General features: G+C 39.3%; 1 protein-coding gene across 2 annotated transcripts in view; it reads right to left on the minus strand.

Moving 5' to 3' along the window:
• RPS6KC1 (ribosomal protein S6 kinase C1) overlaps positions 1 to 14,524 on the minus strand; it is an 85,630-nt gene that overhangs the window by 38,472 nt on the left and 32,634 nt on the right. For both annotated transcript variants that reach the window (XM_059841066.1, XM_059841065.1), the window contains exons 8-9: positions 9,544 to 9,662; positions 1,985 to 2,077 (exon numbers count right to left, since the gene is read on the minus strand). In XM_059841066.1, the coding sequence (XP_059697049.1) occupies positions 1,985 to 2,077; positions 9,544 to 9,662 (212 nt within the window). The remainder of the gene's footprint in view (positions 1 to 1,984; positions 2,078 to 9,543; positions 9,663 to 14,524) is intronic.

The following is a 14,524-nucleotide window of genomic DNA, read 5'->3' on the forward strand; positions in this document are numbered from 1 at the left end:
CAACGAGCACGCTATGTCATCTACTTGGCTGCAGCAAGGATACTTACACATTGATTGGATTTCTCCATGATGAGAGCTTTAGGGCATATGGAAGCAGAGAAGGAGGGAAATGACAGTGATGGTGAGGAAGGAAGGGAGATGGTGCTTTAAACCAAAGGCAGGGACATCATCTCCAGCCCACAGATACATCTGCGCACTTTTGTTTCATATTCACGTGCATTTTGTGTATACATTATAAAACCAAGTAAAATATTCTCTGGGCTCAGAGCAGGTTTTCGTTTGCCTCCCAATTTTACAGACCCCTAGAAATATATGCTAAAAAGCAGCATACTCAAAATAAGGCTAAGAATGTGATGTGAGAATCTGGAAGAAGGCACACAGAGTACAAAGACACCTGAAAGAATCTGGCTCCCTTTTCTACACAGTAATTAAACATGAACTCTGAGCCCTATGATACTGCTTACACAGGAGCATTCCAGCTGTATGCACAGGCCTGCTACTCCTTGCATACATCTTCAGCTCAGAGAATCCTGTGTTTTCATCATCATTAGAACCCTGATTCTCCTCAGTTCTGCTTCAAAGATTTGGACGTGTTCAGCTCACACCTGGGATGCTTACAGAAACTGCTCAGAGAGAGCTAAGGAGATCTGGTACCACCAAGGACTGCAAAAGCTTCATTCTGCTCAAGCATCTTTTCCAGTAGCTGTTCATTAGCACTACACAAGAATGGAGATATTGAGAAAATCTTTCTTGATCCATTTCCAACATTTCTGCAGGCTCACTCTGTCAGAATAATTCACAAAATCCATGCACACTGCATCCATTTAGTGGCTACCAACTTAGTTACCACCTACAAACAGGTGCTACAGATAGGTGGTCTTTCCAACATGACTCTCTGCTATGTGTCCAGCGTGGAATACAGGCTAAGTTCTGTACTTACAACTGAGGAAAGAAGACACAATGAATATGAAGTCAGAGCTTAGAAAACCTTGTGTGCTATAAAAACAACCATAATACCTAATGTACACAGCCCCCTAAGGAGAAGTTATCAACTTATGCACACAATTACAACGAAACAGGCAAAGAAAAACAAAAAGCAGTCCCAATAGCTAGCTTCAGTCCAACAAGAAAAAGCAACCAAGAAATACAGACCTCAAGGGATGAGCCACAGGTTTTTGATGCACGTTACAAATGCATAAATTGACCACGCATCAGTAGCTTGTGCACAAACTAGGGACTACATAAGGAACTATCAAAAGGCACAAGGGATTTGGCACAGCAAAAAGGAAACGAGCCGTTACAGTCTGCATTAGCCACTGTCACACTGCTGAATAATGCATCATCTTAAAAGTATTTGGTAAGGTGGTAACTAATCAGCATTATCAAAACAACCCAACAATTCTTCTGGTCTCTTAATTAGGTTTGCAAAAAATCCGTATGGTCCTTTACTGTTTACAGACGGGTATTATCCTGGGATTCTGGAAGACATTATTTGCATGACTCAAAAATAAGCTTGGCTTCATTGCTGAATCTCTGTCTTGGCAAGGGATTTCAATTCTGAATTCTCAGGGAAGGAGAACAGTCGTGTGTGTCCCCAGCTCCCACTTCAAGTAAGAGTTCAAAAGTAAGAATTTCTACCCTTCTATGTTTTCAGTATCCACCAGACTGTTCAACTGAAAACACATCAACTTGTCCTTATCCCAGAACTGCAACCATGATTTCATTTTTGAAAAACAGGCCCCATCCTATTGAATGCTACCAAACATGTACCTTATCCTTTAGCTCAAATGCATTTTGCATGACCTTACATGAATTGCTTAGATAAAAGCCTTTTTTTCTTCTACTTTTGTTATTTTTAAGTGCAGATGCATTTGAGTCATTTTCCCCTTTTGTTTCATATCCTTAAGATCCACAGCTTCAAAGACAAAATGTCAGCATGCAGTCGATTTATGACTGAATTCTTGAAGAGACACTGAAGAATTACCTTGTCAATCACCCCAAGGACTCTGAAGGTCTTCAGTTCCTCGGCAGGGCTCCTTAGGTTCCAAGAGGGCCTTGAACTTAGTGATCCTGGAGGCTAATGGAAGATATCAAAGATTATACATCAATCAGGGTAGTACTTGAAGGAAGACTGCCTGCTGAAGCAAATGCCAGGCCGAAGGAAACTAAATTTATCATAAATCAGAGAGACTGAAGATGAAAGGAGAAGTTTTCTGTTTGTCCTTAGCAGGGGGAAAAAAAACAACTTGCAAGTAAATAAAAGTCAAGATAACACTGAAAACAAAAATTTTAAAAAGAAAAAAGGAATTAATTTTTATATTTTCTATGCTTAATGGAACCCAGGAATTGATTACTTAGTTCTTACCACATAATAATAATCAATCAAAGCCTTACAGGTATTCTGGGTACAAAATAATTGAGAGATCACTGAGGAGGAGAAAGCAAATTAGAGGCTTTTTAAGCCTGAAGAACATAAAATACAGAATTATAAATGGGGTTCTCTTGCTCTTTGGTGAGCTGTATGAAATCTTTTTAATAATAAGGGACACAACAGAAACGATTCCTAAAGCTGCCTTAGAAAAAAGTAACTAGCTATGTATCATTAATATAGAAATTAACACCACAGCAAGAAAATTGGCAGGTGCTAACTATTCAAGTAGTTAATATGCTAATATACATAGATATTTGTCCATACTATGTTTTGTAGTTTCTCAGAGCAAATTCAAAGCTTGCATGCCAGAGGGGGAAACAACATTTCAACTGGAAGTCTTTTGGGACAAAGATCAACATTTTAAGCATCCCATACACCTCTGGCATGTGAACAAGTATTTTCAGCATTTCTAGTTGCCAACTGAGGGAATTTATTAGATCTTCCTCCAAAAATTCAACATGTAGCTTCTAATGGAACCATAGACCTCTATCTCTTCCTCACAAATAAGGTAACTTCATTTGCAGAGCTGCTGAATGCTAAACTCCTTTGAAGCATACCCAGGCCTCCCCAAGTAGATTTCTATCACACAAAGGTGCAAAGGAAGAGGGAGGTCAGCATTCTGAGGCAATATTTAACTGCTATGTCACAAAGGAAAATGGCTGGTAAACAAATATGCTGTGGATTAAATGCTTAAGTATCAGGGAAAATCAAAAATTTTTTCTTTGTGATGAGAAACTCCGAGATCCTGAACTAGGCAGGGCAATTTCCTGCCACCCTATTTTTTCTCCCTGAGGCATCCTTACTATGCTATCCTCCAAGGCCAAAGCAACTCCTCAAAGCCTTCCCTATTCACTCAACAACATCCTCTCCTTCCAAATTCCTTCATAAAAATCAGTACTAATTTAAGTACTGATTGCCCACAAAATCCAGAAGAAAGGACCATAAATACATGTTCAAAAAGCTGGGAGAAAAGTGTGCTTTTCTGGGCTCAGTGTTTGGGAGTTTCTTAGTTATCTTCATTTTTTTTGTATGGATCTGATAATTGTTTTGTCACGTTACTCCTGCCAAGCAGGAATACCAACATCAGTTAAGAGAAAACAGCCCAGATTCTACAATCTAAAACTAAAGGCTTTAACAGGAAGAAGAATAAAAAAAGAAAACTCTACATGAATTAGGTTTTTTCTCCAAACCTAATTTCAGTTCCACATTTCAGTGAACTGTTGAAAGTATTTTGAGAGTAGGCAATTTTTCTGCAATAATGAAAAACTTCCTTTGAAACAAAGAGTTGTGCTAACACAGTTTATTCATGACAAGATTTCAAAAGCATTCTAAGGAAGACATTTAAAGGAAGAGAACATTTCCTAATCCTCTAGACTACTATAAAAGATTTTCACTTCTATCTGCTTGCTATTACATTTTATAACCATTCCTCGATAATCACACTTTTAATATTTTTTCTTATGAATAACATTTCAACCATGAATTAAGTTCATACATCTCTGCAGAAGTTAATAGTTGTCTAATAATGTTATACAATCAGATTTCTGCACCCATCCTGTCCAAAGAGCCAAAAAGCTCCAGTACAGATATTTTAGGTCCTTCTCTAAAATGTGACCAGTGGTGGCACAGTCAGTAATAGTGTGTATACACACTGATTTTTATATGTGTGCTCTACAGTCACTTCTTACTTTTAAGGGATTTACAATCACATCCACAGCTCCCAGCAGGTTCTCCATTTTTATCAGTTTTGCTCTTTACAGTACTTTGGTTTCACTGTTTCAAAAGTCTAATAGAAGAGCCCAATGATGGGAAGGCATCACATTCTGCTGTGAAGCAGGCTGGAAGCAAACTAAATTTCCAGAACAATTCCCAAAACTACAGCAATTAAGCACTCTATGAAACAGCCTGCTCCTCTGAATAGAGTAAAAATCCAAGCTCAGCATCTAGGCAGCAAGAAGAAAAATAACTAGAAATCCTCACTCTCAGTAGAAAACAGAAGAACAAAACAATACAGGAAGGAGGATAACAAAAAAAAAAAAACCACTTCATTTGCCTTTAGAAATGAGACAAATATTCTGAAAAAACTGTAAAGCTACCTCTGCCTGCAGAAGGCCTTCAGCAGCCTGTCCAAATGCTCAGCATGCTGCTCAGGTATCTCAGAATCTTCTCTGTTGTGGCCATGCCCTCGCTATTTCCAGACTACACTCTGAGCAGCACAGCTGGACTTATCCAGAGTTAGGACAGCCATCACCAGATCCTCTCCCACCATCATCTTTTACCATGTGTAGATTTCAAGTGGAAAAGGCTGATGCTGATTGTGATGCCCCTGCAAGGACCCAGCAGCCTGTGGGTCCTTGGAAAGCCTTTGGAAAGCTCTGGTTTTGTAAGCTACACTAGGAATATGGCCATAGCCCTTCCATCAGCTTTGGCATCACTGCCAGCAGGGATAAGAGCAGAGGGAGACAGAGAATTCCACCAGTCAAGTAACAGAAAGGGCACTTCATGTTAACCTAATTTAAGGCAAGAGCACTATCCCTAGCCCAGCAACACAAACACCATTTGATGGGAAATCATAGAATATCCTGAGCTGGAAGGGACCCACAAGGATCCAGCTCCTGGCCTCGCACAGGGAAACCCCCAAAACCACACCATGTGTACATCTCAGACTGGGGGGCACCCCAGCATCTGTGGTGGGGTTCCTTGCACCCTCTTCCTCCTGGGATGCAGTGAAACATGAGGAATGGTGGAGTCCTGGTCCTTCCTTGGTTGCTCAAAGTAATCCACATGCTCAAGCAGGGATGCCCCCCGCACTGGTCCTTTAAAGCTTTCCCAGCACAACTGCTATTTTTCCTGGATTTCCCTCTAATTAAATATTTGATCATTATTTTCCCCTCTTCATTCTTTCACCCAGAAAGCTCTGCTAATTTAATTGCTAATGCTGACACCTTTGACATCAGTCACCACAGATCCTCTGGATAAGAAAAGAGAACTTTCATGAACACCAGTGCAGATCTGCACATCACAAATGCAATCTCCCTTTGCCATTCAGAGGTCTGAGTCTGATATTTCAATACCTGTCTACCTGTAGCATAGCCAGCTCTTCACTTGCAGCAAGGAGATGCCTTGTTTTGATGCAGATACACTGGAATCTGCCTCATGGCTGTGACAGTGCTTCCAGCTCTCCTGGTATGGCAGACTTCCTGGCTTCTTCCTCTCTCTGCACCAGGAGAAAACCAGGTTGTATTTCTGTCTGCATCTGAACCAGACAGAACTACAGTGGTGCTTCAGAAGGCCCTCAGTGAGCACCACCTGGGGAATGCACTTTTCCTGAAGCTGGGACACACCTTGGATGTGATCCTAGAAGTTGAGACTGAATCTCTTATTTTATGTTAAATTTATAACTCACAGAACTACAGCAGTGCATTTTCTTTATACTTCATGTAATTTTCATGCACACGTAATGAGAATTTTAGGAAGATATCTTATGGAAACCACAAAGACTGCTTCTTCTGTTCAGGCATCAGGCTTGCATGTACCTCTTGGTACTAAATTGCTTTGAAAAATCAAAAATAATTGACATTTTAAAAGACAACAGCTTTCATAATGGCGCAAAAAGAAACCACTCTGAATATACGAAGTTAGGCATAAATAGAATCAGAATTAATTTCAAAGACGCAATAAAAATATGCTTTATAAAAACTGCCAAGGTTAAAACTGCCCCACAGCCTGTACAAGCAGCTGTGCTGGGCTTTGCAGCTGACAGCTATGCAAGACTCCAGCTTTCTGATGGTCAGGCCTGTGGGATTCAGAGGCTGTTGCTGCAGCTCCCACTCACCTTGGAAGTGGGTCCCCAGAGACACTACTTATAAAGGGGCAGAGGAGAAAATGCAGCTTGAGAATCTGCAAAATGACCCAGTGCTGCTCTTACACAGTTCTCTGCAGCACTTGTCCAAGAGATGGCCCTTGAAGCTGCTGTGCTGCACCAAAGGAAGAAGAAGAGGACTTTGCTGCAGCTTGTTTTTCCAGAAGGTTCACGTGCCTGTTTAAAAGCTCCAGAAGCTGTCTCCACATCACCTACTCTTATGGGTCACAGCAAGGCTTTTCTCAATGTTTACAAGACACTCAGATGAGTTCCTAGCTCAAGGTCGCAGCTGAGTCAATTCCCTATGTTTCTTTTAAGCCCTCTACCCAAAACCTTTCTTTAACAATGCCAAGGATTCTCCAAATACCATCTTCTTGTGCTCCTCTCTTCACCACTTGAACTTGCAAGCAGCAGGGTGGTTGCTAAGGATGCTATCCTTGACAGCTACACTGCTGAAAAGTAACAAAGTAGTTGTTCTTCATCTGGTTTCCATGACATCAAAGACTATTTTGCTTCTCAGCTCTCATATACCAGACTTTTGCCTCTTTAGGGAAATCTGGTCTTGGAACAGAGAGGGCCTGGCATTTCCAGCCACGAAAGAATGGCTCACTTCCTCCTTGCCTGGGCCTCCAGAGAAAAGCCAGGCTCTGTGCTTTACCTTCACGTGGTGCTCAGATGGCAAAGGGCACATTTAGTGGGCACAGTCTTTTGAGACTGTGCCTGCAGGTGGCTCAGTCCATGGCTCAGCCCATGGCTGGCATCCCAAGCCTTTGGGAGATCTGACAGGCTGAGAAGTGCAGGTCAATAACTGAACCTGCACTTCAGAGCTTACCCCTTCCCTTGCTGGACAGCTCTCTGGCCTGATGGAAGAGATAAAATTCCATGTGTAAGAACAACAGGTCAGCCTAGTTCTGATGCCCATGACTGCTCCTTTTAAGGGCACCACAGGAAACACAAAGCCACCTACAGCAGACAGAGGTGACAAAGCAGTTCTGCCCTGTGACACCAGGTCATGAACAAGAGCACTTTGCCTTAAATGCCCACACCCACTTACCAGCCAGACCTCTTCCTCCAATTGGGGTGCAAATGCCCATGACATTCCCTGCAGTGAACCATGCTTTCCATAACAAAACTGCACTCTGACACTCCTACCAGGGGCCCAGGTACTGCACTGACTGTGCCCATCTTGCACTCAAGGTCTTTAGGAGAAGGACACAAAGTATCTGCAAGTTGCCACTGGTATCTCCCAAGATTCACACTGTCTATAGATGGAGGTTCTTCCAGAGCATTTATCACTGTCCATGTGGGGTGGAATAATTCAAGCAAATTTCAATACAAACTATCTTGGGAAGTAAAAATAATAAGCAGTAAATAAAGTGCAAGAATTCAGGCCTGCTCAGCAACCAACACACGGGAACAGTCACATTCCTCATTTTCCTTACGACACTAAGCAAAAGCACAGAGCATACCAATTCTTTGTGGTACCTACCACTACTCTCACAATAATTTTGGGAGTTAAGTCCTTCTCCCAGGTAATATTCAGCTATGAACAAGAAACAAGCCGCTCCTCACCACAACCATCATGACCCAGAAGCACCATCTGCCCTCAATATCAGCAAATTCCAAAATTCTAAGATAAAAGTTAAATTTATGCATTATGAACAGCAAATAAAGGACATTAAAATACATGTACAAACTTAGGAAAAAAACAAGGCTAAATCATGGCTGCATGGCCTTTTTTGTACACAGGAGAATCAGCCAGGTGCAACACTTTGTACAAAACAAGATTTGCCGCGATTTGTCAATTTTGAGTTTCAACACAGAAGGAGAATGGTTTTTTATTCTATCTGCTTTTTTTTTCTTGTCTTATCCCAATTAAATCTGCTTTTCTTTGGATCTGCAAAGAAGGCATGTGTCTTATTCAGTACAGCATAAAAGAGGAAATACTTCACCTCTCAAGCTCACACAGAAAAATGCAACCTATTTCTTCCTCCTTCCCAACCACAGTTAGTTTTTAAACTTATAAAAAGGCAAAAATAGGTTGTTCATGGATTTTTTTTCTCTTTTTCTTCAGTTTCCAAACACACTGAGGATTCCATTCAATATAGTTTCTTCCCCATTTTCAGGGGTGTTTGACCCAAAGAAAGAATACCTAGTAGGAGTTCGTATCTGTCCAAAATATTAAATTGTTCAAAGTACAGTTCATAGCAACAGCAAGACTCCAAGCCTCACAAAATATATCCCATTTGGAACATCCTCAAAATTGTACTTGTGGGCTCTCAACATGAAATAATCTACCCTTAAAAAATCAGTGTCTTTGCTTTTTAAATTTGCTTATTAGATAGACAGCTTTTAGAAGGCTTCCAATTTTTGCAGCAGTTGTCTCCTTAAAGCATTTATAGATCTGTGCAAAGTAGGAAGCAATAATCTTCTATCCCTTTTGTTATCCCTTGATATTAGAGAGTCAGGAAGTTTGCAGCTTTTATACTTACTGCAATAGGGCAGTCATTGACAATAACTCAGTTTAACACGACTGCAGTAAAAGTCTAAAGTAGAAACAGATAAATCCTAAAGGAACTGTTTAAGGAAGGGCAAGTTAGATATTTATTGAGGGTATCTCAGAACAAGCTTTGTTTGTCTTTTGTACAAGCACAGATAAAGGTATTCTGCTCAAGAAAGTGGAAAAAAAAAACTCAAAAACTTTTCAAAAATCAAAAAGGAACTGATCCCACAAGCATATCCAAGAGAGACATTTCAAAGGATCAGGAAGAACCTTTGCTCTGTTAAGGACTTGTTCTGTGGAAAATTAATCTGATTCCCCCTACCCTGTGCTTGATTCACTTGTGATACATCACTATGTGCTAGGCTAAAGAAACCAACAGGTTTCTCACTCCCCACAGGACCGACCAACATTCCCATGGAAAAGTCAAATGAAATGTTACACTCTAGAGTGGTTTTTTCCTTTACCTTTAGATTCTTCAGCATGATGAAAAATGTCTACATCATCAACCATGAACAGTAGGAAAGCGCATGAAAAGCAGTCCTGTGTTAAACCAAGCACTCCTTGTAAAATTATGAAGAATCAGAAAGATTGGCAACTTAACACAAAGACGACATCAAAATACTCCTCCAGCCTCCCAAAAGAGACATTCTAGGCAGCTTTTGAACCTTAAGCTAGAATATGCTTTCCCACTTAATTATAACAAATTCTGAAAAAAATTAATTCAGAAAAAAATTAATTAAAGCCTACCATAGAAACAGATGCATCTTCAGAGGTTTTATGGTAGAGGCTGGAAATTTTTTCAGCACGCATAAGGTATTCTGCTGTCTTCCTCTTCACTGCTTCTCGACGAGTTGGACTTGATTCACCTCAATGGAGAAAAAAAAATGTTATGTTCCCTATAAAGAGAGAGGTACTAAGGAATCAAAGCACAGGACTACTTTGATTCTACCTTTTTGATTCCCTTCGGGTTATTCATAATCAAACCTAAAGATATGCATCTTCTAAAAGTCCAGACTATGATCTCAGAGTTCTACAAAAATAACAAATTAAGCCTTGCTATAGACTACACTAAATAAAAAGCCTTTCCTAATATTTCTGTTATTTGGTATATGTTCCTATGGTAACATAGGTAAGAACTGAAACAAACCACTGATCCAAACCCGGCATTCCAAAAAGCAAAATCAATTAGGAAAGACAGAATAAGATGATTACAACAAAACAGCAAACTTATTTTTTCCTCAGGTTGTCGCCCTGTTCTTCTAAGATTCTTCTAAGCCTTCTGACGTTTACATTTTTGTAATGGAGTTTCTCACACACTTTTCATGTAAATAATAATTATTTTGCATTACTTCCTAGTGGAGGAGAGAATTAATAGACTGTTAGTTTGACCAGTGTGGTTGGAGAAATAGCAATTTCATCCTCCAACCCATAGATACTTTTAGAATTCTATAAATATCAAAGTCCAAAAATAAATGTGCTTTTTTACCTTAGACATCTCAGCATGTGAGTGTTGTTCATTTCATGTCATATTGCGACATCAGGTGTCCAGTATGGACTCCCCTAATTATACATGAAGTCTAGAAAAGCTATTGAAAGCAAGAAGGCAACTGAGGAGAGGCACGAAGAACTCCTGCCCACAGCTTTTCTATGCTAGACATTCCTTGCCTCTTGTCTTGGGGTAACATGGGAAGAAAGCAATAAGCACTTGCACCAACTACTTCACTTTCCAGATGGCTAAACAACCATTGTATTATTTCTGATCTACCCAAACTCTTGGTGAGAACCACATGGCACCACACAAACACTGAATTCACTCTGAAGCTTTCAGTTTGGTTTAGGCATTCACATCCTGAGCGATGTATTGCTGTAACAGACTCAACCTGTGATGGCAACACCCAACCTGTCAGCCACCGAACAAAGATAAGAGACTGTGAGACACAATTGTTCTGACAGAGAAATGAGATTATTATGCTGAAAAAAAGACAGAGACAACTGTCCCAGAAGAAGACTGAAGGACAGCAGAGACTTGATACGGCCCTGACAGACTCTCCCAGCCCTGAGGGCATCCAAGACTTGCAGAAACAAAGCCTTGACTGTGACAGGCTCTGCACTGCCAGGTGCAAGCCAGCACCTCTCAAACCGATGCTCAAACAGGGCAAGGAGCTGCAAGGATATCTGCCCAACAGCTACTCCACATGAAAGACAAGGCAAGGAACAGGAGAGGCAATAAATTAAACACACAAATACACAAACCCCAACCAACGGCAGATAACAGATATTAACAGAGACTGGAGAAGGTAAGACACTGATCACCGGGCCATGAAAGGAACCCGAGTGTAACCTTGAAGGAGTTCAACCAGAAACTTTGTAACTGATAAGAAAAAAAACAGGATTATTGTGGGTTATCAAGAATGAGTCTCATAAAAAAGGGCAAGTTTATTATGGAACTTCTGATAGAGAACTTACTGTGTGAATGCTTGCATTCAGAAATTACTGCGGGAGCTTTTCAGGGGGCAATTGTGGCAATGTATAAGACATTGTGAGATTTTCAAGGACAGATTTAAAGGCAGGGATCAAGGTAGATTGTTTTAAAATAGAGACTCCCACTCCTTTCATATCACGACTAGAAACTACCCCAACACACAGAACCATCACACCCAGACTCCATCAAAAGTAAGCAGAAGAGACTTTGGGTACTCCAAGTTCTGGGATAAGTGATCTCTTGTAAATTTTACTAACTACTTCACAGCATGAGGAAAAAGTGATTGTTCCCTCCTTGAATATAGACACAAGACTGCTCTGCAAAAACCCTCGTCTACACATCATTTGAGACAGACAGAAATCCAGTGCATTTTCAGGATGCAATATTACGGATATTTATCAATATCTCAGTAATTTCTCTCATTCTAAAAACCTAGGGAAATCTTGGTAAAAAGTTCCCTTCATAAGACTGCCAGTCTTATTCCCACCTAGGATTAAAAAAAAAGAAAAAAAGCATCACTCAACTCTTTGAAGTTGAAGTTGGCATTATCAAGAGAGTCTATACACAGTATTTTTTTCAATAAGCCTGTGTTGCAATTTCCTAAAACAGGACTAACTCTGGCTTTCATCTTTGCAGGTAGTGTGAAAGCACCATGAAACTTCCTCGTGCTGATGCATCGGTGAGCACCCACAGTCTCTCAGACACACCAAGTGGCAGCTGCTCGGGGAAAGCAAGACATCTGCACAGCAACAATAAACTCTTCAGCCAGCATTTCCTTCAAGCAGACTGCTAGAAAACTGCTAGGTCAGTGTCTAAGGCTATCATAAAAGTCAAGCTTACTGCTTAATTGTTAGTTATGTGTATTTAGTTTGGATGTTTCTTGTTTTTTTTTCCAATGCTTCAGTAATTTTACAGTAATTAACGCGAACCAGCTAGGATGTCCCCTCAGAGCTGTCTTTGTTCTCCCTACTTTCACAAGACATTAATTTCAGTTTTCCTTCTACTTCTTCCCGAGTAATTTGTTAAATAACCTTTGCAAGCTGTTCTACTCATTAAAATCTTCATCCATAAAAAGGGTGTGAATTCAAAAAATAACATTTATTCAACAAGTTCTCGCATCATATTTGTGGACAAGATCATTAACAGTTCAGTCTCTGAATATTTTAACAGGTGGATGATTGAGAATTAGATTTATGAAAATAGGATTTTGGCTTTTTATTTTTCTGCATTAGTTTAACCAAGAAAATGTAAAAAACTACATCACAATACAAATTCCCATTTAAACAGCCAATATCTCACAAAAATCTGTAAATAAATACAGGATATAAATTTAACAAACAAATAAATGCTACTTAAAAAGCCTCAAACACAGAGAGTAACAATAAAGACCCCATTAAGCTAAAAATAATCTTTAGCATTTATGCCAAATTCGAGGTCATAGAACTATTCACTTAAAACCAAATAAATCACTAAAACACAGTACTAGAACAAATCCTTATATCTGACAGATGTCAAAGCTGTGATTCAGACTCCATGGTTTTTTTTTAAATGCAATGCTACATTTTGCCATGAATATTGGTTTTAGTTAAGCAAAATGTATTTTCAAAAGCATCAATTTTATTTTATAATAATTTAGAAATAATCATTTATTCCTAGTTAAGAACTTCTGATTTAAATAGTGTGTAAGCATATTGAGCTCTTATTTTCATTCTGTGGTTAGCTCACAATCTAAAGAGGTATCTCTTTAATTACAATTTAAACTTGAAAGGCATTTTTCTTTAAATGCCAGCATACAGGAAATGTTTAAACTGTGTCAAAGCCTTTGATGAATCTTTACAACTGCTCATAAAAGCTCATCCTGCTTAAAATAATATTGATTTTTCATTTATTTTCCTAGATACTAGAAGATTTATGTTTCATCTGATCAGGATCAAAGCTTCTCCCCCCTCCTGATCACTGGGATTAAATCAGCAATGTCATCTTACACTTTTAAAAACTACACTGCTAAAGCAAGATATAAAAGTGCAGCAAGACTGATCATAGGGACCTAAGAATAAAAACCCCTCAAGATTCCCCATTTCTCTCTCTCTGCTTTTGCTACAGAGCAGCTGTGCCTCACACAGATTCACATGAATGAAAATATTAAGGCGAGAAACCACCCACTTAGTTTATTTTCCATATGACTTTCCTGTAATTATTTTGTAAACTGTTCACACAACAATATATAAAAACATCTGCAAAAACAGGTAATTAATGTGTCAAGCCAAACTAATGCATTTTTTATGGTGTCCATGCTTCGTCAACTGTAATTATAACTCTTTTTAAGCAAATGATGATGTGTTTGTTGCAATGTGCAAGTGGTTATTTTAGATGCTCTGTTTACTATTACTGCAAACTGAATATAAAAACTCTACAGCTACTTTGTTGCACATATAAGCCTTCATCCACACACACAAGCACAAGCAGGCTGCTCCCTCATTTTCCAAAGGCTTTGCCCATGTCAAAGAAGTAAAAATATCCTAAAATGAAAACTGGCTTTGGAAAGGCTGACCAGGCCACCCACCGACCAAAGTAACAGTAAGCCAGGATATTAGGACAGCAGCCAATGATTCAAAATTTGTTCTTTAATTTATATTTCTAAAGACAGCTCAGCTACAATATATTTTCAAACATAGATATTCCTAACAATATTCAAATTATTTGGAGGGTTTGATAGAGGAAAACCACAAATATTGGAATAATTGTGCCATTGGGTTCTTCTGTGACTTGTCTGATTGTTTGCCCATAGTGCACTGATTTGAGAGAAAAAACCCAAAGAAGCAGCACTTCCACAAAGTTCAAAAGTGGCATCTGGAAAACTAGCAAAAGTTTTGTTTGTCTTCTGCTCAGAGTCTTCACTCACACTTCACAATACCTCAGAAGAGGACACACCTTGGAAAGATCAGCTAACTCAATGCTGAAGTGTTCAGCTCAATTAACTGCTTATTCATACATCAAATCTTCTGTAATTCTATCATATAGTAAAATTATGCTTAGGTAGTAACAGCAAAAAGCTATTTAAAGGGGGCCATATTCAATAAACTTAGACAAATAAAAAAAACTGGGTCAGTAAAGACCATGGACAAAAATCTGTCCTTTTTCCTCAAATAATCTGGAATACTACAAAGAGAACACATCTCAGATGCATAGAAGTGCTGTCAAACTTGCTCTGGTGTGTAACTATTCTCCTCCAAGGATCCAGGATGA

Source organism: Haemorhous mexicanus, chromosome 3 (genome assembly GCF_027477595.1).
Source record: "Haemorhous mexicanus isolate bHaeMex1 chromosome 3, bHaeMex1.pri, whole genome shotgun sequence".
NCBI lineage: Eukaryota > Metazoa > Chordata > Aves > Passeriformes > Fringillidae > Haemorhous > Haemorhous mexicanus.